The sequence below is a fragment of the Lonchura striata genome, chromosome 4, assembly GCF_046129695.1.
Source record: "Lonchura striata isolate bLonStr1 chromosome 4, bLonStr1.mat, whole genome shotgun sequence".
NCBI lineage: Eukaryota > Metazoa > Chordata > Aves > Passeriformes > Estrildidae > Lonchura > Lonchura striata.
Genome location: NC_134606.1, coordinates 30949212 through 30973841, shown reverse-complemented (window position 1 = coordinate 30973841; position 24630 = coordinate 30949212). Strand labels below are relative to the sequence as shown.

The 24630-nt window shown below is 42.2% G+C and overlaps 1 protein-coding gene across 1 annotated transcript in view; it reads right to left on the bottom strand.

Moving 5' to 3' along the window:
* MTNR1A (melatonin receptor 1A) overlaps positions 1 to 2898 on the bottom strand; it is a 50109-nt gene extending 47211 nt beyond the window's left edge. The window contains exon 1 of the mRNA XM_021538652.3: positions 2608 to 2898. Coding sequence (XP_021394327.2) covers positions 2608 to 2800 — 193 coding nt within the window. The 5' untranslated portion in view covers positions 2801 to 2898. The remainder of the gene's footprint in view (positions 1 to 2607) is intronic.
* Between the last annotated feature and the right edge of the window lie 21732 nt (positions 2899 to 24630).

Genomic DNA, 24630 nt, shown 5'->3' with positions numbered 1-24630 from the left:
CTTTTACTAACCTTCTGACTGTCAGGAAGGTTACACAACTTGTTGAGAAGGTTTTTCTAGGCCTTCCTACTATTCCCCAATGCACTTTTTAAATTGTACATCCACAGGTTCAATTTGTAGTATCTTCCAATAAGTATACAATAGAGAGTAGGACAGAGATGAAAGATGTTTTCCCCCACCAAATCCACCTTTTTTTGTGAAAGGGTTAAGTACTCCTTATTTCTGTTAGTCCTCTCTTGCAAAGAGGGAAGAAAATCTTCATTGAGATACATTTTCTTCAGGAGGTATCTTCTGTTCCTCCCTGACCTTTTTCCAGTGGAATTTTCATCCTGTGTCCTTTTTCCTCAATAAATGTGCCAGCAAGACTTAATTAATATAAGTTGTTGCAAAAGTAGAAGTTTCTTTCTTATTACATTTCTGTAAAAAGTTGTAACTGCCTTTGGCATTACCAAGTTATAAATTAGTTGTATGGATAAATCAGATTATTTTCAATGTAATCTCTTCCTGAATAATCTGAATTAGGAAACCAAGACTTGGGAGACTTTAGTCTTCAAACTTACATATATGAGGCCAGGGTCTTCTAAATACTTGCTCCCTGTTATAAATTTATTTGCCTGAGGAAGCCCTAATTGAAGGCTCAATTAAACAGTGGTGCCCAATAGTGGTGCTCATAAATAAAGTTATTCCTAGGCACAGATTTTTGTAGGATTAGCCAAGAACACTTACAACACCTTTTTAAAACTTGTTTCCAAAGATTCCTTTAATCCATTTACTAAAACCCCCATATTTAAACCCTCAAACTTAAGAACTTTAAAAGCTTGCTCTTATTTTTTCCTAAATCAAGACTATAAACTATTCACCACATTGTACCAAGTATGTTCTTGTTTTAATTAATCCTTCATTTCAGAGGGTCAAGCAGTTATCTAGTTCATGTTCCAGTCTCAAAAATTTATGTTCAGAAGAATGCTCTACTCTCCTAGCTGTTGCCAGTTTATTGCAGCTCTTAACAGTCACTATGACAGAAAAGGCAAGAACAAGAAATGCAGTAAGAGTGAGCAGGTGTTTTGATTCAGGAAGAATTACACAGTATCTACAGTAGAGATTATGTGCATACATAGAGCCCAAGGATTCAGTTATGTCTCCAGACAAAACACACCATGTTTATTTCAGACTGTACCGGACTTATCCATATTGCAAACTACCCACAGAGGTGCTAAAGCATTGATTTATTAATTAAGGAGGAGGACAATAGAGTACTCTCCTAGAGTAACCCAAGTAACATGCCTGTCTCAATCCTTTCTCCCTCCATCTAAAAATGCTCCAGGGAACAAGGGTAGTCAAGTGCTCACTTGGACTTCTGGAGTTGGAGTCTCCTCTCAATTACATGCACGTGTTACCCTGACAGTTCCAGTGAATGAAATTTCTGCCAATGAAAGCAGGAAGATAATATATCTTTCAGAATTTACATCAGTGGCAATTGTAGGGAAGAAAAAAATCTGTTACTCTTCATTTTGATCTTGTGTGTGGCATTCCACTATGGCTGAATGAAACTGAAGCAGACAACCCACTAGAATTACCTGAATTAACCTTAGAAAGATAAGCATGCCACTGTTTGCCAGAGTCCAATACTAGATACCTTTCTTAGGCTAGCTCACATCCCAGGTTCAAGTTCCCCCTCAGATGAATTTTAAAGCATTAACTAATTAACTCAGTGCAGTAGTAATGAAGACCCTGACAGCCCAGTTGTGAAAAAAATAAAAGCAGCTTTCCAGTTGTCATGGAGTGAAATTCTGCTTTCATTACCAATACAGCTCTCCTCCCATGCTCCTGTATTTTTTTCAATGAAAGATGCATAGGGTTTGGAGTGCACAGATTTGGTACACGTGCGCAGCAGCTGGTCTGACATGATAAAGCAGAATGAATCTGAAGAAGTTCCTGCCTGTGTGACCAATAATCCATGAACTAAGAGGGATTTACTCAATAGACCAGCACAGATTCTATCCTGTCAAAATTAGAGACTGATTTTTTTTTTAAAAAGTGCCTAAAGCTGTTTTCTGATAGATGTTTTCCATTCCCCAAAAGACCTAGACAGCAAGTAGGAGGCGAACAAAGGTGGGGGGAGGGAATTGTCTGAATCCTGCAATGTTTATAACTTCGTATTCGCTTGATTTGAAGCTCCAACCATAGAATTTGTTACTGAAGACATTTCTGTAACTCAAAGAAAATCAATCAGAAGAATAGCATCCAGCATGCACACACACTGTATGCCAAGGTAGCATCCCCGACACCATGCCTAAATTTAATTCTTAAATACGACTTACTCGCCATTCTCTCTTGCTAGGTGGGAACTGCCGAGAGCTAAAAATAGCACCAGGATTCAGTGGCTGGAGCTAAAAATACCCTTTCCCGCTCGATTACCGACTCGGTAGGAAAGACGGAGCTCTTGGCATCTGTCACAGCCTGTAACCGCCAGCTGGGGATGGAGACAAAGAGCCCAAGCCCGGAGTTCCGCGCTCGGGGAAAGTTTCAGCGGCAGGCGAAGAGGCCACGGGACCCCCACCCACCCCAGCCCGGGCGGCGCCCCCGGGCCTCCCCGCCGCCCCTTACCCGCGTTTCGCAGCTTCTTGTTGCGGTAGACGGAGAGGATGACCAAGAGGTTGCCCAGCAGGTCCACCGCGATGGTGAAGATGAGGATGGCGGCCAAAGTGGAGGTCACCCAGGGCTGGCGGCGCGGGGCGCCCTCGGCCGGCGGGTCCCGCGGGAGGACGGAGCTGTTCAGCTCGCTCTCGTTCACTCTCATCCTGCCACCGAGCCGCCCGGGGCACAACCGGCTACCGGCGAGGCGGGCGCGCTCGCCAGCCCAGCCTCCGGCGGGGCAGGGCGGGGCAGGGCGGGGCAGGTCAGGGGTCGCCCTAGGGCCGCGGGGCTGCCCGCCCTAGGGCGGAGCGGGGCTGGCAGGACCGGGCGCAGCTCCCATGGCGGCCGGCACTCCGGCAGGAAGTTTCCCCGAAGTGTGCGTGTGCCGCGGCGGGACACTTTTATAGGCCGGCCGCGCCGCCGCCCCGCCCGCCGCCACCGCTGCCGCCAGGTGACACCGAGCCGCCCCCGCGCCGGCACGTGCGCGGCCGGGGCTCCAGCTGCTGCCGCGCGGCGCCACAGCGCCCCCCCGCGGCGCCCGCGCCGCCCCATTCACGCCGCGCTCCGCTTCCCCATTCATGCTCCCGGCCGCTCCATTCAGAGCCGGCCGCTCCATTCACCGGCGGAGGCGCGGCGGGGATCGACGGGGCTTGCTGTCTGCGGTTGGGTGGTTTGCAGCGCTCGGCGCTATTTTTAGCCCTCCTGGTTAACGCCGGCTCTTAATTAGGCGCCCGCCGAACTCCCTTCCCCTCCTCCCCCTCCTTTATTTAACATCGCACCCGCACGGTAACGTGAGCGCGGCGAGAAACCTCCCATCGGGGAGCGGGTCGGGGCTGCTATAAAAAGCTCCTCGCGAAGGAGACTGGCTGGCTGGGCAGGGGGGGCGTCTGAGGACCCGCGTCCCGGGAGCACCACGTGCTGCCGCAGCGAGGGGGCGGCGGGGGGGATACGCACCGCCCGGCAGCCCCCCCCACCTCTCCTCCTCCGCAGCCTTTCTTCCTCCCCCGCACCCTGGGCAGCGGGGGCGGTCTGCACAGGGAAGACGGAGAGAAAGGTAGCGGGGATGCCCCGTGCCACCCCTACGAGCCCGGTGATGTCTGCATCTCCTGTCCCCCAAAAGTAGCATTTGCTTCAAAGACAGGAGGGAACGGGGAGCCATTGCCCAGCCGTGAGGAGTACCCAGTTGACTGAATAGGGTATCCTTCACCCTCTTGTGCGGTGGGCGCTCTGGTAAATAAATAAACAAATTAATTAATTAAATTAAAAAAAAAAAAAAAGAAAGCACTTTCTTGTGACTGAATCTTCTCTCTTGCACGGTGTAGAGCTGTTGAAAATCTCTGAGCAAACTGGGCGTGGGAATCACTCTCCCATTCAGGATAAGGCGCTGGGAGTGCGGACGGCAGTGCGCGCTGTGCTCCGCCGAGCGCGGGGCTGGGCGCGGTGCTGGCGGCCAGGGCCGGCTCCGCGCACCCACCGCCGCCCGGCCGGAGCGCTCACGGGGCTGCCGCCGCCGGGGGCCAGGCGGGGAGCCAGCGCGGGGCTCCCCTGCGCGGGGGCTGCTCCTGGCGCCGCGCAGCCTCCGCCGGCCGCTGCGCAGCGCGGGCGGTGCCGTGCGCGGCTCTGCGCGGGGCGGGAGCGGCGCAGGCGGCCCAGCCCAGCCCGGGCTCACGGCGCGGTGTCCCGTGGCAGCCCGAGGTGAGGGACAGCCGAAGCCGCCGCGGTGACCAGCGCTTACGTAACGCGGCGGTGTGACGGGACACCGCGCAGCGCCCGGCCCGCAGCCGCGGAGGGGCGCGGACAGGCGGGGCGGCGGCGGCGGCGGCAGCAGCGGCACCCCCGCCCTGGCAGGCGCCGCAGCCGCAGCCTGCACGGCGGAGTGCCAGGGAAACCCCGAGCTTCCCATTCACCCACGGTTTTCTTACGCCACCGCGGGCAGCGGAGCGAGGAGCACCGCCGCGCAGCCTCCCGCTGGTGAATGAGGCCGCTTGTGTTTCGTGCGGGAAGTGCTGATTTATTTGATCACTTACTGGCTTATTAAAAGCTCAATATTACGGCAGCGTGTTTTCCCGCCGCCTAGATAAATAGCAGTCCCGGGGAGATGTGTCGGCACTACAGAGGATTCCTTCCAACTGCTTCCCGAGCTGCATCCAAAGCCCGTCCATCACTGGAGATGGAGAGCAGCAGCCCGCCCTACAGCCCCTCAGCGCGGCGCCGCAGCTCCTGGGCAGGGGGTGGCGATGAGCACGCCCTGACAGCCACATCCACCCGCCACCAGCCCCCGCCCTCCATCCCCCCCGGCAGGTTAGTGCATGTGTCCGTGTAGGTGCATAACAAGTAGGTTATCAAGCTGTGGGAGAAGATTAAAAAGAGGAGGAGCCAGTATCAGGGGGATATCAGATCAAGGGCAGCCACACGTGGAGACAGGCAGAACTGCCTGGTCCTCAGTAGACCTCCACGGGTGTTTCACTGGACAGGGAGGGGCTGGCTGCCCAGAGACAGCTGTGAAGTTTCACAAGGTCAGGTATTTTTAACCAGAAGGTAGAGCGACGATGAGGATCAGCCCAGGATTTTGCTTCAAAGAAAGAGAATCTGGTCCATGCAGGAACTGCTGTTATTTGTCTCATTCTTGGGATGATCAGTGACATATTTGCTACTTAGACCCACAGGGGAATGAAGATATCACTCTATCCATCCCATTTTAGTCTTGTGGACCAGGGCTGCTTGTGTGGTGGGAAGGGAGCACTTCTTGAAAAGGGGTCTGAAGATGTCCTAAGGCATCACTACCAGAAAACCCTATATGAGAGCTAAGGGTGACCCAAGCACCAGCAAGGGCCATGATACATTGAGAAGCCTTGTATTGCTGCTCTGTGTGTTGGATTTGTTTCCTGCAGAGTGGGAGACGGGCATCAGGATGCGGGTCAGGCTCCAGCAGGAACCACCTTCCCATTCCCCACCAGGAAGTGGGACAGCTTTCTCTTTCCTCCCTCTCACCTTGACAGAGACAAATCATACTAGAAAATGCTGCTCTTTAAGGTTTTGCATGTGTTTACTTACATTCTGGAGAGTTACAGACTCTAAGATGCCACCCAAAACAAGCAAGCTGTGAAAACTGCAGAGGAGCAGATCTAACATCAGGCTCCTTCACACTGATCAACATTTAGAGTCAGTCAGACAGTCTTAGAGGCAGTTTGGTATTGCTTGTTACATCCTCTGAGGCTGGTCTCTCTGCCTTCACATTTTCTGTACTTTTTCTACATGCACATTTTTAAAGTACAACTGAGTGAAGTTAAATGATGCTTTACATGAAAGCAGCAGAAGATAAGATCAGGGCAGAAGAACAAGCAAAACACTTGGGCCAGCCACCCCATATTATAATAATTTAAATCAGAGTTGACTTCACTGTAGTGAGCAGTATTGGCAGAGACCTTATTACATGAAGAAATATAGAACTTGTCTGATCTGTCATAAAAGAGTCCTGATTTAGTTTTGCTTGAGTTGTTTGGGACATACCTGTTGCTCATTCTGTCTCCAGCCAAGTTTCCTGGTGGATCTTGAACTGATGTTGTAGTCTTGGTTTTGGTCCTGTCTCCTGTTGATTCAGCCTGGCCTTTCTGGATGAGTGGAAGGCCTGAGTCATCTTTTTGTCCTGTCTAGGGCTGGCAGTTCAGCCTGTTGTCAGCATCTGTCTCTGGCTGCTGCTCTTAGGTCCTGTGAGACTGTGGTCTAGCTGGTGCAGGCACTGCCCGGGCTCAGGTTTTCCTTGGCTCCTGGATGGCTTTCCTATGGAGAAGCTCTTAAAACTACACAGCAAGGACATTAGATGAGTTGAGGGAGCACCGTCCATCTTAAAAGATAGGTAGAAATATAGAAAACATGAGAAGAAATCAACAATTCAGCTGGTTCTCTGGGTAAGAGAATGGGGACTGCTTGGCAGATGAGATTGAGATGATCATTAACAGGGGCAAGTACTGAGACTGGTACTAGCAAGTACTGGGGCTAGTGTGGGTGCCTGGCAGAGAATGGGCAAAAGGCCCATTTGTCTCCTTAAGAAGTTTTCACCATGGTACAGTGTGGTTTTCTTACATCAGAGGAAATAGCTGTTGAGGCTGATGGCAGATAAGATATCTTGGAAGGGGTCGACTTGAATACAAATATGGGAGGAAGGCCTTGGAGGGCTGTACTGGAACAGGGAGGTAAGTTGATTGTGGTGCCTGTGGCAGAGAAGCAGCAGCTTCTGATATCCTTTATGTTTTGGTGCCCTTCTCTCCTTCAGAAAAGCCCAGGAGCTGCATGAAATATATAAATGCAGACTCTATTCTGCTCAATCACAATAGGTATTTCTGTAGAGAAAAGCTGAAACTTAGCACCGAGGTGGGAAAAAATGAGGTAAGCCAACTGGCAGTGTGTTTCTGTGATGAGCAATAGTGTGGAGAGTAGGAGCAGCTGCTCATTTGAATGCTTAGCATCAAATTAGGTGGGTGCAGATTGTGTCTGGTGCTGTTCCTTACTATTTGAAGACCTTCATAATTCCCGTTATGCTGAAGAATAGTTATGGTGCTGATGGTTCTTGAGCACTCTAGGAAAGAAAGGAAACCCACAGCTCCTCTTCACTGCGGTGCTCGGAGATATTTTCACCATTACATTTGCCAGATTCTTGGGCTGCTCTCCCAGCACACTGACACAGCCACTGAGTTCTCCCCACAGCCCTGCCTTGAGAGCTGCTCAGTACACAGATCTTGCTGATACACCTGTGGGGCAATGCCACTTCCTCAGCAGTTAAACTGCTGTGGCAGCAGGTTTGTTGCAGCTCATCCCGTGGCAGGAGGTATCCACTCTTCATTACATCAGACCATTGGCTGTGATGCTGCACTACAAAAAAGAAAAAAAAGCTGTCTGTTGCTCCTTCTGTCTTTTAGAGGAGTGATTCAGAGTGCTGAAATTTTGCCATGTTTTATTTTGTGATGTGCAGCTTTCTTTCCCTGAAAAGTCTTTTATTTCAGTGTTTTTTTCATTGTTAGAATCTGTGGCATCTTCTACCTACATGTTTTAAGTCATAAAACAGCTCTGTAAATCGCATGCTCTCCATGAGTATTGGGTTTGGGCAGATGATGCAAGAGATTGATAGGAAATGTGCCAGGTCTTTAATTCTTCATTCAGCACTGCCTTAGAACATAGTTTTTGTATTCAGAGAGCACTGTTATGACAATTCTTAGGCAACACATGCTGCTTTTGCTTCTGGCTTTGGGGTTTCTAAGGTGAGATACTATTCACCACATAGCTGGGACAGGGAATTTTATTTAGAAATGAAACTACATCCTAGGATTCTTCTCTGCATTAACTAATGAATTAATTCTTATTATTGAATTAATGAACTAATTCTTCTCTGCATTAGCAAAATGAAACTACATCCTAGGATTCTTCTCTTTTCCTCCAATATGAAATGACCTTAAAAGGAAGATATAGCAGCTTCTCACTATAGAATGGCATATTATATAATTGTTAAAGAATTCTCCAGGATTATTAGAAAATTATATTTGAAACTTTGCAAGCAGAAAACATAACTAATCTCAGTTTATCTGTATTTTAGGGTAGGAAAGTGAAATGATGTATATTGTAATTGTTTTAAGCATGCTACCTCATAATCTTGATTTTAAAGAATAATTTGGAGCTGATTTTGAAGCTGGGGGATGAAAGTGGGTAAGATTCAGGGCTTTAAATTCTGATCAGAAGCAGATACGTTTTGAAGCCCAGTCACACACCACAGTTGCTGAGATAGGTGAGTTAATACTCAGCTTTGTCTTCAGTGACTTCAAGACTTCTAAATCAGTGCATCTAGTGGCAGATCACACTACGAGACCTACCTTGCTACATGTAGAGTGAGGTTGTTTTTCAGACTGTTTTTTCTGGCCTATTTGTTTGCCATATCCATTTCTTTGTCCTCTGATTCTTCAGGATGTTGGTCCCCAGCCACTGCTTTTGAGAGATGATTGATGTAGATTGTTCCACAATGTGAGCAGTCCAGTGACAAGCAAGGCTGCTGGAGAGGGCACTCTGGATTGCCACACATGTGTGCACCAAGGAAACTGAACTGTCCTATTATTTGTGGCTGCCTTCTGCTTCCTTCAAGTCTGCATTTAAAATGTTAAGAATAAGGATTTCCATGGCACTAGCATTTTATAATGTCATGACAACATGTCACTCTTCTGCCCTGCCCTCTGAGCACAGATCCACAGTTCCTGGTAGATACCATTTACTTGCATTAACTATAGAGGTTTAAATACTCCTGTAATAAAATAGAAGCTCTGCCAAAAGCCAGAATGTGCCTGCACATTCACATTGTTAGCTAGTATTCTTTTCTTGCAAGGCTGTAGCCTGTTTTATATAAAAAGCTGTTACAGTGCTTTTTTATTAAGCAAACTAGAAATCTGCACCAATTCCAGCCCACCCATTTATCTTGTGCTCTCACTATGCTGACCAAATTCAGCCTGTCTACTTAACATTTAAATTTTTTTTTTTTTTTTTTTTCTATACAGGAATCTGTTACAGTCATGGAAATAGCATATTCCTTTAACAATGCATACAGAATGGTTTGAAATAGAAATAACATTCACTTTCTTGTTGTATATTTTTATATTTACCTTTGAATATTCTGCCATTGTGTGTTTATGTTTTTCCTCCTTGGCAGCAACTTTAAAACCTTTCGATATCTTCTTGTATTCTTTTATATGACTCTTTTGTCAGTCTGAGTGAATGTTTTCTTTGGCTTTCCTTTTGTTTAAATATGAGGAATAGAGGGAACATGTCTTGAATTGAAATCAGTGAACTGGAAAGGGACTACAAAATGAATTGACTGTAGTAAAGCTTAAGTATTAAAATCCAGCCAGTGCAGTTCTTACCAAGTGTAGAAAAGCAGAAAAAATGCTTACAGCCTCAGAAAATGCATGGAGAAGTTACAATGGAAATGGTTGAGATGAATTAGAAAAATTGAAATTGGTAATCTTGAAATTGGTAGTCTTTGACATGAAGTTAATGAGTCAAGGGTAGGGTAGAGTGGGGTGCTGAGTCTGGGGGATTGGAAGAGGCTAAAATGCTTAAAATGGAGAAGCATAGGATTGTTTTGCATAGTCAATATTCTAGTTTTAGGCTGTTATTAATAAACTGAAATCAGTGGAATAAAACTTGGTTGAAACAGTGATGGCACAATTCCGTGATGTAATGCTAAGGAGCACTTCACAATGGGCCCTATAAGAAATGTGGAGTAATGTGTAATTAGAATTGATGGGAAAACAATAAGATTTAATCTGAATTGAAATCCTCAGATGCTGTACTAGCTATTGAGTGGTTTTGTTACTATAGAATATCACAAAAAAAAAAAAAAAAAAGAATCAGCAATGTAGTTGCTTTTTATTTTTTATTCCGCAAATATGGGCTGAGCCATTTTCTTCAATTAGTGTATCACCAGCAAGTCCAGGAAGAGATTTTTAAACAGTTTATCTTGACTGCAGTGTTTCCAGAAATCTTTTCAGGCTTGAGTCTACAAATGACAACTTCCAGGTTTGGGGGCTTTTTGTTTGTTTCCGTTTGCACCCACCCTCTTCCCCTGCACACACACATAGAGAGACATCCCCCCAGCACTCCCAGGATAGGCTTGGGTACAGTTTGTAGATGACAGTGATTTACCTTTCCCATTTGCCTATGAAAATTAACAAAGTCCCACTAAATCATCTGGATGGCATGTCACTGTGAGCAGTTTCTAAACTTGAATCCTAGAAGGAGAGAATGTTCATGAAGAAATAGAGGCTAGAAAAGCCAAGCAAATAATTTTTCTAAGATAGCAATTGTGTACTGCTCAGCAGCTCTTTATATTAATTTTCCTTACTTCTTTCAGCAGGTTATTTCATACTTTATCTAATTTATTTTTATTTTCTACTCTTTTCATTTCACTAATAAACAAAAATGGATTTTGTGACAATTTCTGCTGTAACTTTTTAATTCCCTCTCAGTGTGGTACACTAGACTTCATCCATATTAGTAACTCCTCGGGTAGTTAAGAGTTGTGTCAATATAAAACCTAGTCACAAAATAAACCACGAGTTCAACAAAGGTTACTTAGTCTTCTCAGAGGTCTCAAAGTTTGATGTTTTCCTCAAAGACAAAACGAGTGATACATCAGAGGTTCTTTAGAAAGGATTGAACACATTTAGTATTGCTCAGTAATCAAAAAACACTTTTGTGTTTTCAATACAGTGCTCTTCAAAGAGACAACTAACAGCTCTGAGAAATGTTTCCTCTATGTGGAAAAGGTACAGTACATCCAGGGAATAGAAATGCTGTCTCTATTACTCTTGTACCTAAATATATATTTCAGAGGCAATGAGGCGTGAGAGGGCAATTCTGCCTTCAGAGGAAGAACTTGCTATTTTTTTTGAAACTGCAACCAGGATACCTGCTATATTGAGATAGTTAATATTATTCAGAACATGTAAGACATGTCGCTATTCCTGTATCTACTCAGGAAAAATCTGAAGTGGTGATGGGAGTGTGTAAGATATTCTTGAAGTCAGTGGTCAGCACTACATCACTCTGTCACTTGGTCCAGCTTGTTCCAGGTAACATGACTTGTGTCTTGTGATTCCTCACAAGTCCTATTCAGGCTGATTATATTCATTTCACCTGCTGGTTTTGCATCCTCGAGTCAAGATATTTGTGTGGGCTTGTGCTTTTCTAACACTTAGTAATCTCGCAGCTGTTTTTAGTATTTGTGTTATCTCCCTCTACACGTCCTATCCTCTTGCTGAGAAATCCAGTTTGTTTGTCTGACTTAGTCACAATCCTCAAGCTCAGCCACAGAATTTCTCCTCAGTTCTGAGGCAGTTTCACTCTAACATTTAATTTCTGCCTTTGCAGATTTCATTTCACTTCCATCCTTGAATCCTCAGCCTGGGACAATAAGACAGAGATATTTATTATTTTGTGCTCTCTACTTTTTCAGAGCATGCTCTTTCCTGGTAATTACTTCCCTCTTTCAACAAGAAACTTCCCATGTCTCTTAGAAAAGATGAAGAAAAATGGGAAGACAGTAAAACAGAATAAAATAAATCTGGTGTTTAATCAGTCAATAAGCACCACTTGTACACACATTCACTAAGGGAATACCATTTAAATCTATTGGCTTAGAAATCTGACATCATTAATCCATAATTAATTTTTGAAAATAAAAATTCTTGTTTTGCTGAAACTGTTTTGCATTCTAAAACAAAATGGAAAAAGTGACAAAATGCAAATCAAAATGTCATGAGAACACAGCATGCATAATGAAAGAGTCAAAAGTAATATAAAAATCTTTACTCCATGAGAATTGTGCTAGTTACCATAAAGTGTATTTATTCCCACTAGTTTATTAAAATGGTGCCCAATTAGCTTCTAGTCATGACAATGCTAGAAACTATTCACAAGAATATAATTATTTATATGGACCAGGCTTCTGGGCTAAGTTATTTTAAACTTTTATGTTGCCGTGCGCGACTGGCTCCAGGCGAGCGCCAGTGGGACACAGTGGGAGGGGGAGAGAGGCGGCGCCGCTTTTTCCCCTCCGGCTCTGCGAGGCTCAGTTCCAGTGCGGGAACAGACGAAATGGCGACACGGGACTCGGGTGCAGACACGTGTTTATTGTGGGAGCGTGTCCCCGAGACCCCGGGACACTGACCGGGGGCTGGTTATACCCCGTGCCGGGGCGGGGGGAACCTGAGCCACGGCCAATGGGACGGGAGGCAGGGGACAGGGGCAGGGAAACACCGGGAACAGCGATGGGAAAGGCGGGGGGGCAGGGACCGGACCGCGTGGCAGGACAAGGGACCGTGGGAGGGAGGGGGAACGCGCAGGAAGGGGGGAGGGGGAATGGGGGAAGAAGGGAAAATTACAACCCCCCGTACTTTTATATAAAATAAGAATTTATAATATTTGTAACTCAACCTGTGATTTAATACCTATTAGTCTGTCTGACGTGGTCAAATAATGTTTTTTTACAGCTCTTGAAAAACAAGCAAGAACAGTTACTTCACTTTTTGTGGAAAACCTCAAAGTTATGAAAAAACTTAGGGAATTACTTAAATTCAGAGCCTGTACATAAATAAAGTGCTAATGGAGGATTTATTAGTAATTTTCTTCACTATGAAGGTAGTGAGGCACTGGCACAGGATGTCCAGGGAAGTTGTGGATACCCCATCCCTGGAAGTGCTCAAGGCCAGGCTGGATGGAGTCTAGTGGAAGGTGCCCTGCCCATGGTGGGGAATTGGAACTGGATGAGTTTTAAAGTCCCTGCCAACCCAAACCATTCTACGATTCTGTGATGTACTGGGTGAAGTGTTTGATCAGTTTTGAGTTGCCAATTTCACCTTATCTACATTTTTTACCTTCTGGGACTTCAACTGTGAAAAATTCTGCAGCAACAACCTACATATGAAAGTGTAGACATTGTGTTCAAAAGTCATCCATGCTAGGTAAAGTTATATATTAGCCAGCAATTTTTAGTACCATCAATTTCAATTACATTGATTAGATCCACATCTTCTTTGTTGACATGGGTGATTAATTTCAGCAGTGTTTTGCTACAAGGTCTGCTGAAGGTATGTTGTCTCTAAAGTTTGAATTTTCTGCCGTTGATAAAATCTCTAGAACTTTTCATATAACTTTGATCTCCATTATGAAAAGATATGCTCCTTCTAGGCTTGTTTTAAAATCTAAATATAGTAAAACATCATATAAAGTTGTCATATACTTTTTATGTGATCTGGGACATAGAATAAAGGCTGTCACTTTGATTCTGTGCATTGACTTTGTTGAATTTATCTGAATTATTTCTGCAATTGGTATAGTGATCCATTTCAGAGAAGCTTTTTTGATTTAGAATTTCATAGCAGATTTAAGCTCTATTTATAACATTGTGATTTCTTAGACAGATGCACGTATCCTTTGGATTTGTTTTGGAACAAGTGTATAATTTCACCCATTGAAAATGGGTGAACAACATTTTGACTGTGATTCCTGTGATATTCCCCTGTTTATGCGTGAGGAACTGGTCTGCAGCCTGTTGTAAGAGATAAATGTCAGTGATGCCAATCATATTTATTATTTCTTCAAGAGAGGAGGAAACAGTGGAGCTGTTAATAAGCCAGAAAATTTCCAAAGTTGTATATTTTTAAATTATATATAAAGTGAGGGGGGGGGGGGGAATACAAAATAACACCTCAGTGGTATTAAACCCTGAAGGTTTTTTTAAACTCCAGTAGCTGTGACATCATATAAACATATGCTCCCCTAAAAAGACTTCCTTTCCTTATATTCTATCTGACTTATTGGCTAAATGTTCACCATTCAGGGTTTTATATGAAATAAACTAGTGCTTTTCATCTAGTTAATGGATCAAAGCAATGTTCAAAGAAGAGAAACTCCTTTTGCATTTTGTAGCAAATTCAGCTGATACAATAAGAAAGCAATAGAGTTGGGAAATGGCTTGCTCTTTTATCTGTGCATGTAACTCAAGGTTACAACTAGAATGTGTGAGTGGTAATTATTAATATTTTTAATTAGTCTGTTGAGAAATTTTCTATTCTATCTATTTATTTGTAAACCGAATCCACTTAAAATTATCTTTGGTAAAAAACTACCTGAGTAAGAAAAAAATCCAGATATAATACTTAAAATGTTTTAATTGAGATGGTTGAACTTGTAGCTATTTCATTATAACTGAGGAATTATTGTGATTTTATGGGGAGGAAGTAATCTAAAAGCCAGCTCTTGAGTTTTTTACTCAATTGTTCAATTAGAGTATAAATATACTCTAATTTTTAAATATACATATTTTTAAATATACATCTGGAGGAAGTGACCCAAAATACAAAGCAGCAAGAAAAGATGGCTGCTGAATAAAGTAAAATAAACAAAATAAAGGGTACAAAACCTTCCAGTACAAATTTGGAGATTTGTGTGGATTTTTTTTCCTTTTTATTTTCTGAGAGAAGTTTGCAGAAGGTTTTTTTTTTAATCACAATTTTAAAGTCTTTAATGATGTGTTAATTTTTCTTTCTATATAATCTCCATGAGCTTCTTTCACTGCTATTAACTATCCCTTCTATGTTGTCTATCATTTTTCAGGTGCTGATGGTTTTCCTTATATGAGAAAATGGATTGCCAGGTTGCCCTATCATACAGAAATATATGTGTCACTTTGCCTGTCATGTGGATTGTTAGTTATGAAAAACTATCTCTCCTTTCATACAAGAGAATATATTTGTATCTCTTGCTTTGATTCTCTCCAGACATTTAGGCCCTGCTCTGAGTAGTATGTCTTGGGATCAGAATTTGCTTTATGATGAGTTTTGTTTGCATATAACAAAGTATCCCAGAGAAGAAAATCAACACAAAAAAAATCTAATCTGTTGTAATTACCTGTAACTGTCAGTACAGAGAGAATCCATAGTTAGTAAAGTGATGGTCTTTTTTTCTCTTACTGATTAACCTGCTGAAATAATTTGTAAGTTATATAGTTATAAAGTTATATAGTAGGTTGGAGGTACTCTTTTTTCCATGTCTGTTCTTACTAAGAACAACAATGTCCACTAAGTTATAGGCTTAATTTAATATAGCTCTGTGGACTGTAAGTAAAACAAGTGTCAGGCTTTGTTTTTGGTACATTTGTCTTATGCACTCTTAGTAAAGGTTTTGTCAGTGCTACTAAACCCTCAAGAATCGCTAAGAAAATTCACCATGTAGTGTTGAGCTATCTTACTCTATAGACTGCCAGATCTTTTGATATTTAATAATTTTTGAGGAGTAAACCAAAGAAAGAGTGGAAACAGATCTGTAGTTTAAATGACTCATTAAATCCTTGGCACAGCTTTGGATTTTCTTACTCATTGTTGGATGCCTGTTGCATACAGGCAACAGGTATATTGAGAGTAAAAAAAAAACAGAGGACATTTGATTTCAGTGTTTTTTTCTTGTTTCAGTGGGTTTTGTCATCTATAATATGATTTTTTAAAAGGAAAATTCCAAATTTTGTTGTCCCCCTTTCAGTGATTACTATAATTGTTTTCAGGTGTGTTCCATTGTCATGCATTTTCTTGAAGGCAAATAAAAATATGGGCAGTAGCAGAAGAAGAAGATTTTTATTTAAATATTTTTGAACGTGAAAGCTTGAGTTAAGTGTAATCTGTTTCCAATCTAGTGAAGTCTGCATAAAAAATACCAATAAATCTGATGGAATTGATCACTACATCACAGAAGTGGGCCTAAAACATGGGTGGCCCTTAAGGAAGAGAGCAGAACCATTTTCCCCCACTATGTTCTTCCCCATATGTTTTTTGCAGCAATGGCAATCACTGAATGCAAGGTACATGTCTAACATGCAACACAGAAACAGGAAATGGAAAAGTCTTGAGAAAACAGGGCAAAATTAAATTCTTAGGCTTTCTGCACAGGCTACTAATGAGTCCAGAGAGCATCTGTACCTTATTTTATTCTGTGCATAGGAGAGACAACCTAAATTTAGAGGACTTTCTAGTGAAGTCGTGTGTGTATTTTTCCAGTATAGTAAGACATGTTACACTTGAAAAGAAGTTGGGTTTTTTTGTTTGTTTGTTTTGTTTTGGTTTGGTTTGGTTTGTTTTTTTGTGTGTGTGTGTGTGTTTGGTTTTTTTGGGTGGTTTTTTCTTGTTTTTTTGTGGTTTTGTTTGTTTGTTTCGTTTGTTTTGTTTTGTTTTCTTTCCCATTGAGTCAGCAGCTGTTTAATGTCTCTTTTCTATGTGATTGTTCAGGTTAGCCTGCATTTGCATGACCATGTCAGGTGCATGTGTGACATTGCCTTTAATGAACATGCATTGTGAACTGTTCATTCAGGCTTATTTCAGAGCAAAGCTGGAGGACATGACCCAGAAAATAAGCTGTCATTGAAGTGCAAGATGAACTTCAGTGTAGTGGAATTAAAACTTAGAATAAAAATGATAGCATACATTCCCAGTCTGATGAAAAGCCAAGGAGGCATGTATACTGTGTGCAGTGGGTACTACAGAAGGCTGGGGGAGGAGGGGCCTGGTTTTGTTTTGTGCATGTTTGTTTTCTATAAATTCCATTCTGAATTTAGACATTAAGAACACAGTGGGTAACTGGGATTTGGACATATATGTAGACCAGCAAACAGAAGGGATGCCTGGGGTTCTGCAGAACTGGGTGTAGAGCCTGGTGTTGGTTGACATCTGGGAAGGAGCAATCACTGTCCCCTGCAGATAAAGCCAGGGTCAAGGCACAGACAGCCCTGAGACCCTGCACTGCCAGGTCCCTGTAAAGCCTGGTGCATCCCCCTGTTAATGAGTGTAACAGAGTTTTAAGGAGTTTCATAGGATAGCATGGGAGCTCTGAGACGCTGAACTCCACAACCACACCTTTCCTGTGAGAAGTGACTCAGCCCAAATTGAAGCAATGACTGGTGTCCCTGTTCTAGGAAAGGATATCTGAGTTTTTTCAAGATTTCTTCAGGAGTGCATGTTTTGTTATTAAATTAAATTTTGTCTCAAAGTAGAGAATATGTATTTTCAGATGCTTTGCTTGTTCTTCTAGGCAAGGTCAGTTCTAGACCTAGATGCCAGAGCCTGGAAGTTCTACTTGAATCATCTTATTTCACGTATGGAGTTGAGAGACATGAGAAAGCACCAAATTAAGGTAAATTCTCTTTTTAAGGTCATTTCTGCTTTTCAAAGTCTGTCAGGAGAGGGAGATTAAAAAACCTAGGAAAGCTTTCTTCTCACATGAGCCCTTTGTCCCTCTGTCATATGCCTTGTGTTTCCATTTGAAATCACTCTGACATACAATAATTTTCTTTTGGGAGATAAATACTCTTTTCAAATGGGTATGAAAAAGAGAGTGTTCAATTACGTAACTAAACTGTCTTTGTCACTGGCTAGACAAGATCCAGCTCTTTTCTTCCTTTCTTCTCTTATTCCTTTCTGATTACTATAGCCTCTTCAAACTTGCCAGCTGTGCTACATGTTCCTGTTGTGTTTTAAGGAGTGTAAAGATATTCTCAGTAAAAGCAGATATCTAAAAACAGGATAAAATAATGTGGTTTAGGTGACTGGACCTTAAGGTGACTTTTCTGTGGACCCTGCTACTGGGAGAACCTACTCTAGAAGGAAAGGATGCAGATCCACTGTCAAAATACGCAATTCCTGTCATGCTTAAAGGAGTAGGATCTGTCTGGGCAGGTGTAGTGTTGGAGACCCTGGCACAACTCCATCGGGGAGTCAATTGTCCTGATGTCAGTATTGCAAGGGAAACCACCCAGTGAGGCAGAAGAGGAAGAATAAGCCCTGTATAGATGTCACATCCTCTTTGATCTTTCTGCCTTTCCTGTTGTATTATTCCTAACACCTATCCTGTTAGTTTAGGTAATAGTAAATGAAGTTCATCTTCTGTGTGATGATTTATGGCTTTAATAGCAATAAAATGTTCTTCGTACCATTATGAGGGCCTTGGTACGGCACTTCCTTAGTAAGCTAGTTGTGTTCGGGTTTTGACTAGAATGAAGGATTTTTTAAATGGAATTTGGATTTAAAGTGGCATTTGGATACACTGGGAACATGGATCTTGTAATCATCTCCTCTAAGGCCCCTCTTGTGCTTTGCGAACTGAAAAACAAGGAAATAGATAGCTGAGTTATAAAAGAAAATCCCGTGCTGTGTGAGAGGCAGTTAAATACTAGATGCATTTATGTATCTCATTCTGGACAGCTATTGTATTTATGTATTTCTTAAGTCCTGGAGAAAAAAAAAAAGTAGATGAATCAACAAAAATAACTTCCTGCTTAAACTAAGAAAACAGCTGAATCAGGGAGATAAATTTTAGTATAAATATATATTTAATCGTAAGGAAAATATTTTCCATCTCTTATTGCCCTGGATGTTGTGAGCTTTATATTTTTCTCCAGGGCTAAGGAAGAAAATTTAAAGTACACCAGATGAACCTTAAAGCTTGGATCAATACAAATTACAGAATTCTTAAACTAAGCTTTAGCCTTATTATGACATTTACTAGAAGACACTTTTTTTTTTTTGAGAGATGAAGCAACCCCTGATTTGCAGATGCTGTATGTAAGGAGAAAGATGATCTCATCCTCCACAGTAGAATAGTGTGGCAAAGACCCTTCAGTAGTTACAAGTTAGAAGGAGAAATGAGTGCTTGAAACAAGGTAGATGTGGGTGAAGAGGAGAATGTGTCTTTTCTGATCAAATACTTATGAAAGGTAAAAATTTTCAGTGGCTTATAGAATCATAGCAATGCTTCACTGTTTTAGAGAGTGCCAAAACCACAATATTGCTCTTTATAAAAAAAAATGGGAATTAACTTTTGTCCCTCTAATCAGCCTCGTTTGTTCAGCCCTTTGAAGTATTTGTTTTTGTGGTAAGTTCAGCTGCTGGCTCGCATGGGCTCCTTGGTTTGGTTCTAAAGGCTGTCCAAGCAGAACTAATGGAGAGGTGGGGAGCTGGATTTCTCAGGGGAAGGTGAGGGAAAGAGCAGCAGAGCTGGCCAGGACAGGCTGCTGGTGCTCCAGCACAGCCCCCTGCACCTGTCTGCTCTTCCTGATTGCATTTCCTGAACACACTCAGAACTGGGGTTCTTTTTTCAGTATTGGGTGGGTTGTTTTTTTTTTTTTTTTGGGGGGGTGGGGGGGTGTGCGTTGGATTTTTTTTTTTTTTTAGGTTTTTTGTGGGTTTTTGTTTTGTTTTGGATTTGCTTGTTTGTTTTTTCATGTTTTGTTTGTAATTTGGTTGCTTGGCTTTTTTGGTTGGGGTATTTTTTTGCTTTTTTGGGTAGTTGTTTTTTTCTGTGGTTCATTTTTTTTTTTGTAGGTTTGTTTCTTTGGGGTTTTTTTGGTCAGTTATGGGATTTTTTACTGGCTTTAAGGTGTCCCTGAAAATGTAGCATCCATGTGTCTTGCAAGACTGTCTCCTAGAATAGTTCTGTATCCTTTCTTACAGGCAAAACCCTTTGGGCACAACTTAACTGTAAAGTTACATAACAGTGAAAAGCTTAAAAAAAGGATGTTTTTCCCTAGTTGATGTAGTTGTCCCCTGCAACCACACGTTATTGAGTGTTGGTGGGTGTTCTAGAAACTTATCCCATTTTTCTGTCTTTTTCTATTGATTTAAATATGTTTTTAATGGACTGTCTTGTTACTGTAGCCTTTTGTCCACCTCCATCTTTGTATTTGCTTTTCAAGGTAATTTTCTCTCTCTCTAAATATGTATTCACTGTGCACCCTTAAGGATGCTGTTACAATACAGCAAACAGATATCCTTCATGCTGGAACAGAGTATTAGCAATTACAGCAATTACAGCAAAGAGCTGATGAAACCCTGAGGTGCCTCTCACTCAGCAATGCAGCATGTTTAAAAAATGATATGGACAAACAAACAATTTACAAACCAAAGAAATGCCACACACAAAAATATGCATGGACAGGAAAAGACCTCCAGAAAGATTTTGTGTATTTTTTGTCTTCTAAATAAAGCAACCACTTCAGAGCACATACTATACAAATACTATGTTGTTTACAACTATTATTTTTCTATTTCAGGAAAACTGTTCTGCATTTAGTGTCATGTGCAACTGTACAGCATATCTGGTGTGAAAGAAAATATGCTGTTAAAACCAATGAACTGTATGTTTTAGAAGCTGAATCAGTCACAAGAGAATTGGTATTAAGATTTTGGAGGTTTATTTGCTGGCAGACAGAACTGAAGAACTGTGAACTTTCAACCTGGTTGCAAGAGTCAGTATATGTGGTGATGAGTAAACAAGGACAAAGGTGAACAATTTAAAAAAAAGGAATTCTAAACAAACAAATATGCCCATAAAAAATGTTGTTATTGCTGACCCAAATTTATCTGCAGTAAATTTAGGAAGAGAATTTCTTTAACAAGCCAGATGAGTCTAACAAGGGGATTTACCAAGGGGTAAATCTTCAAGGATAATATGATGTTGCTTATTGTTCTGTGAAGACTGCAAATACAGAGAGGCAAGAAAGATGTGTTCAAGCTGGAGATTAGCCAGAGTGGGAATTTGCACAGTGGCGTCATGGTTAAAGGGAATGCACAGAGCCTTTAAGCAAGCTGCAGTGCATATATTTGGCATGGAATTAGTCTGTCTCATTCTGACATCAGCTTCTGTCTTTTTAGATGACTAATAAAACAAAGGGCTAAACTTTTATCTTACAGTTTTGAGCTGCTTGTTCACAATCCTAATTGTAAATGGCCTGTTATTTCTTCTCTTTGTAATTGAAGCCACAAACTCCTGAAATCCTTGTTTGCCTTTCTTTCCCCTTCCATCCAGATTGTTGCGTGACTTTTCTTCAGATCCTTGCTGAAAATTTACTCCTATGAAGCTTTGCATGAAGTAGTGCATGTTGCTATGAAAGGGTTCATTATAGTGTCTGTCCTCAGTGTCCTGCATTGCACCTGAGGCTTGGGCAGGATCAAGGTGAGGATATGGGAATGTTGGCACAGCCTTCATTTGGGAATAGGCAGAGAGGAGAAGTTTTGTTGGGGGTAATGCCTCCAGCAGAGGTGAGCTGTAAAAGGGCTGCTTGTCTGGCTGGAACTAGGTGGGAAGTGGGAATCCTGCAAAGGATCCTGAGCTGCTTTGGGGGCTGACTTAAAGGGACATGAGCCTGTATGGGAGGCCAGACTGACCAAGGGATAAAAATCTCTATATTCTAATACAGCTTCTTGAAAAGGAGGTGGAGAAGATGTGTGTAAGCATGATGGAAGAGCAGATATTAGTCCATTTCCCATGTGATTTCCTTGTATTTGTTTTATTATTGTCCTGGAGAAGAAAATTCACCACATTTTTTGATATTGCTTGCTTATGCAGATTCTGGACTGACTATTGCTCCTTCTAATGCCCACTTCCAGTCAGTTTGTGCAGCAGTCAGGACTGTGTGGTAATTTTATATAAGACAAGTCTTTACTAATTTGCTTTTCAGTTTAGATTCTTGTTACCTTGGAAGAAATAATGTGATCACTTGTTTCACCCTTACTGATTCCTGGTTCTAAAATGGGAGGATGGACCCCTCTCTGCAACTTAAACCAGATGTTTACTGGTATGTGAACAGCTACATGCACTGAAGTTCAAACTAAACAATGCTCTGTAATCCTACTTCTTGTCAGTAGTGTCTTGGGTATTTCTACCCAAGCAACAATGAGAAATGTAGTCCAGAAGGCTGAGTGCAGGCTCCTTCAGCCTGAGAGGCTGACAGTTCATTTGGTAAATAGTATAACCAGAATAGAAGAAGTTAATAGTATAACCAGAATAGCAGAGATGTTTTTTTAACAGATCCTTTAAGCACAAGAAACCAGGCTGGTGTTGTGATCACAAGCTGAAAAGTAATTGCAGTCATTTTAAAATCCATTTATATTTTAATTTGAGCTAGGAACACATACTTTATTTAGATTCTTCAGAGAATAATGATGAATCAGGTTCAGACTGAGGTGCCCTTACTGTCTTGCTGCTTTAGTAAATACAAATAATCATAAAGGTAGTATTGCTCTAGGTGTGTCAGAGTAGGGGATGATTTATTTCTGAGCTGTACAGTTTTATGCCATCCTAAGGTCTGAAATACAGCGGTCCCCTGGGTTTCTTTTGTCTGTCCAGTGCCATTGTGCATCATATCCTATATTTTGGCTATGGCTGAAGCTTACACGCATATTACTTTAAAGTCTTTATGTGTTTGTTTTCCCCAGGGAATAGTTTTCCTCACTAATTTGTATACTGGGCAACCATGGCAATATTCAGTTTCACTAATTCAGCCTGGCATGCCATCTGCACTATCTAAAGGTCAGTTCAAGTATTGTAATTCTGTGGCTTCTTAATAAGTAGCATAGTGGTACGCTGGTACCATTCCCTGATAACAGCAGAAGTAATCTAAATCCTGTACCCAAAGAAAAGCAAAAAAAAAAGACATTTCTCGCCTGCAAGAAACCTATATGTTTTCTCTTTCAGGAGCTGTTCCTGCATTTTTGAATGCTCAGTTTCGTTGCTCTGAGAATTTTCCTTGATGCGGATGCATGGAAGGCTTCCCAAAGTCTTGTCTGGATTATACCAGTTAACAGCGGCCCCTTGTGCCCACGAGGAGATTTTGGCTCTCAGGGTCTCCATGTGAGCAGCGCTGCTTGCACAGGCTCCGAGCTGCTGCTGGATGGAAAGCAGGATGAGCTCTGGGAGATGGCTCCTCTTGCTCTTTGCAAAATCCACAGCTGAGCTGGGGCAACAGGATGGGTCAGAGTGGGAAGGGGAGGGATGATGTCAATGCCAGAGCCCCAGCTGTTCCCCACATGCTGATCTGCTCTGGAAAAGAGCCCAGAGGTAGAATTAGGGAAGTGAAATACCTAAAGGAGAGACTGAAGTGGAGTTCTAGAGGGGAGAAATGTGAGCATAAGTGTAATAGAATGGTTTGGTTTGGAAGGGAGCTTAAAGATCATCTAGTAGTTCTAACCTCCCTTCCATGGGCAGGAAATCTGCCACTAGACTAGGTTACACAGAGCACCATCCAGCCTGTTCTTGAACACCTCCACCCTCTCTGGGCAAACTGTTCCAGTGTATCACCACCCTCACAGTAAATTTCATACTAATAGCTAGTGTAATCTATCCTCCTTCAGACTTAGTTCCTTCTGTGATTATCTAGTGTCACAAAGAGAAATGTTTTGGAAGGCAGGGACTGGCCAGCAGCAAGCACTACTTTGGGGTCCTAACTCCTCCAGGAACATGCACAGTTAGTGTCACACCTAGAACTGAGCCCTTGAAAAATCCCCAAGATTCCTGTTGGGCTCTTTTGTTGGTGGGTTGGCTGGTCCAGTAGTGAATTTTGTAGAACTTCTGTATCAAAGGAAGATGGTGTTGGAGAAATGTCCCACTTTACCAAGTGCAATAAATATTTTTCCACATACTGAGTGTTTTGTGCTGTGTGAGATGCTTCTGAAATACTCAGAAGGAAGCAGTACCAGTAGATAACAAAATAATTGGAATTTGAAAAGGTAGGAAGGTCTTCTGGCTTGAGTGCCAGTAGTAGGGTTGCCAGTAGTTTCCAAACCTGTGCTGTTAGTGCTGCTCCACTGCTCTGTGTGGCTGTTGTGTGTTGATCTACATTTGTCACATCATTCCTTTGAATGAGAGTGGAGCTGAAATATGAAGATGTCGATAGATAGGATCTTATCGAGTCATAAGTGTATCTAACATAGTAATTATTTATTAGTAGTATAGAATAGAAGGTATATTTGATTTCTTGTAAATCCCAATGAAAAGACACTTCACTGAGTTTGGATTAATTTCTACTATGTAGAAATAGAAATACTTAGAGGGAATATTATGAGGAGGAAAACTCTTCCTTTCACCTATGACATTCCCTGAAAGGGGAAGCAGACATAATTCAGTTTTATTTTATGCATTATCATAGTCCATATGCTTTTGAGAGACTGCATTACTAACTTCAGGTTGTAGTTTGATATGAACTTCACCTGGGTTTTTTTGCCCATGTAATGTTTTATATTTAAAATTAGACAAAGGACAGGTAGTAGAAGGTGTGATTAGAGCCCTGAGTACTAAGAGAGGTTTTCAATTACAACCAATACTTTGCTGCCCATGACTTTCTTTTAAGATTTGACAGTGCAAATTAACACATTGAGGAAACTATGCCAGAGTGCTCCAGCAGCAGTGATTTCTACTGGAGAAAATAACATTCGTTCAGTGTTGGGTTGCCTTTGCTTAAAAAAGCATAGAAGGAACTTCATTGTAGGACACAGCTGACAGCACTGCCATAGAGTTAAAAAGATGAAGAGGAGTTTCAGAAACAGGGCAGTAAAAATAACCTCTCTTGTTCAGACACAAACTGAAAACTTCCTTCAGTACAGCTCTTGTATGAAAGCTCCTATATATTGCTGAAATGAG